The sequence below is a fragment of the Aplysia californica genome, unplaced genomic scaffold, assembly GCF_000002075.1.
Source record: "Aplysia californica isolate F4 #8 unplaced genomic scaffold, AplCal3.0 scaffold00122, whole genome shotgun sequence".
NCBI lineage: Eukaryota > Metazoa > Mollusca > Gastropoda > Aplysiida > Aplysiidae > Aplysia > Aplysia californica.
This window is the reverse complement of record NW_004797392.1, coordinates 1,437,702-1,440,293: the sequence shown is the minus strand read 5'-3', so window position 1 is coordinate 1,440,293 and position 2,592 is coordinate 1,437,702. Positions and strand designations below refer to the sequence as shown.

Below are 2,592 nucleotides of genomic sequence, written 5' to 3'. Positions count from 1 at the left end.
CCCTCCACTCTACAATGAACTGACGTGACCGCTTTCTGGGTTTATGACGTATGGCGAGCAAAGAGTGGTTAACCTTGATGACCTATCACGGTGCATAGTGGGATGTGGCGTGCCATTTTCACTTATTATCCTATCATGAGTCTCAAGATCTACGCTTATCCAGTTGCCCCTCCTCTTTACCTGTCAAAAATTTATAGTTTTCCATCTCTGACCGAGTCCCCCTCCCCCCCTTCAAACCGCCTTTGTCGTTACACACCATTACGTTGTGAACCCACCAATTAAAATTCAGTCTGTCTCGCAAATTCGGGAGTAGAGATAACTGCTCGAATGGTCAAGGAAGAGTTCACGGTTCGATGTGATCCTTCCTGGAGCGAACGTGTAGGCCCTACCCACCCAGCGAGTGATGCAAGTTTAGGTGGCGAGCTCAGGTGTGAGTGTGATGTGTGGGGAAAACAAACGCGTCGGTCAGTTCACACCCGGGTGTGATCCCGTCTGGGGCAAACATTGTATCACTTCATCGAGTTTTACAACGTGTATGTGATCACATTCACGATAGTGGCTGATCTTTGACGCGACGGACAGTTTATTGATCTCAACTTTTCACTCTAGGTTGATCGACTGTGCCCGCCCGGGTTTTTGTTTAGCAAATTATGATCTGAAATGCGGGATCTTAGTCGAATGTAGACCATCAGAGCGGGATCTTAGGGGTGACTTTTGTATAGTAAAACTTCTGTTTTCCTAAAACAACGGGATCTTAACCGAACCGGGATCGTAAGCGGCGGGATCTTAGGCGGAGACTACTGTATTTTATCATCATTACTATACTATCATTTTGTTGTTATCATTACATCATTGTTTTAACTTTATGATAATTATTTTAGCATTCATCGTCATTATTATAATAAATTGTATCAGCATAGTGGCCACTCCTCACCTCCTTCCCCTCCAGGCCAATAGACAGTTTGGCCAGCCCCTCGGTCAGTTGCTGCTGCTGCTGGTCATCCGGGTCGATGCGGCACGTCTGCTGGATCTTGACCGCCAGTTCGTCCACCTCCGACCCATCCCCCGCGCATTTCTGAACAGGCATTTTCTCCAGGTCGACCTTGGGGTTCACCTTCTCCTGGTCGCGTGTGGCTACTGGGGAAACGAGCGACAACACTATGATACACAAAACATGGTTGGTCAAACTTTTATCTCTATTATCTATTTGTGGTGGCCGAATTTTGCTATTCAAATGGCTTCATCGATCGACGTGCGGTTTTCGCCAAAAGATTCTTAAAAATATTCTCCAGACAATGGCGTCCTTCGTTTTTTCAGTTTTGAGACAGTTTTGATGCAAAAAGCTAAATTTCTTTATTTCGCCGATCGCTTTTGTAGGCCGATGCTTCTGTCTCTGTAATTTTAGAAAATCTGCAAGGTTTGTTTATTTCAATTCGTACTTCCGTTCGATACTATTGCGCATTGTCGTGCGATACTGGGCACTATTTTAAGTGTGCGACCCGTATAGATCTAGCCTCATGTTTTCTTTTTTTACTTGGTGCTAAATTCGACTGTGATCCTTTCGTTTGATGCCCATCATCGCTTTTTCTGGACTCCTTTGTCAAATTGTTTTTCTTGCTACAGGGAACAATCAACACACTTCTGTCTCAATCCGTTCATCGAACGGGGGGGGGCAGCTAATATTATATATATATATATTTGCCCTTACTGATAGAGCTGGGTGAAGAATCGATTCCAGAACCGATTCCCGCGGTGGTTAGTGTTACGGAGGAAAGTTCAGATTCTTTTCATGTAAACCAAGAGCTGCCAATTGCTTTATTGATGAAAAACATTTTTTTAAAGAATTTTTTTTTCAAGTTGGTGCCTCGCAGTGTTCCAAAATCAAGGTTATATATGTATATATATACCTAAATCCTGAAGCTGCTCGGAGTTAACCAGATAACAGAAAGAATTGGAAAGAAAGAAAGAAAGAAAGAAAGAAAGAAAGAAAAAGTTTAGAAAGGGTCCACCAATGCTTACATTTTTTTATCTGTTGGGGGGAGGGTGTTATCCTCAGGTCATCTCAGCCAGTGTTACATAATGTCAAGGCAGTTTCATTTCCCATGGAATGACTCTGATGCATGTACAATATAGAGCCCTGCCAGCCAAATGAAAAGAAAGAAAGAAAGAAAGAAAGAAAGAGAGAAAGAAAGAAAGAAAGAAAGAAAGAAAGAAAAAAAGAGAGAAAGAAAGAAAGAAAGAAAGAGAGAAAGTGAAGGACAGCAACGCAGATTTGATTATATCGTTTCTCAGTGGAATAATCACAAAGGCCAAAGAAGGACAGGAACTTTTGTCAAATATATATTTCTAAATTCAGGAAATGAATAAAGAAAAAATTGGGGTCCGTCATAGGGAACTGTTGATCTTTTTGCAGGTACTTGCTAACTTTCAACTCTGTAGCTGTCGCAGTTTTGTGGGGAAAAGTGACACCGGTGTTTCCAAGTTGCCAAAAATATGTAATAGACATGTGTCACGGCAGTTTTATTTGTCATGGAATGGCTCTAAAGCACGCAATCTTGAGCCCCGATAACCACATTATGTCACCATACTCAA

At 42.3% G+C, this 2,592-nt stretch overlaps 1 protein-coding gene across 1 annotated transcript in view; it reads right to left on the bottom strand.

Moving 5' to 3' along the window:
* Positions 1–2,592, bottom strand: part of LOC101849199 (histone-lysine N-methyltransferase 2D) — a gene marked incomplete in the record, with an annotated part of 31,558 nt that overhangs the window by 21,851 nt on the left and 7,115 nt on the right. Inside the window, 1 exon segment of the mRNA XM_005096173.3 lies at positions 935–1,137. Within this exon segment, the coding sequence (XP_005096230.2) occupies positions 935–1,137 (203 nt within the window).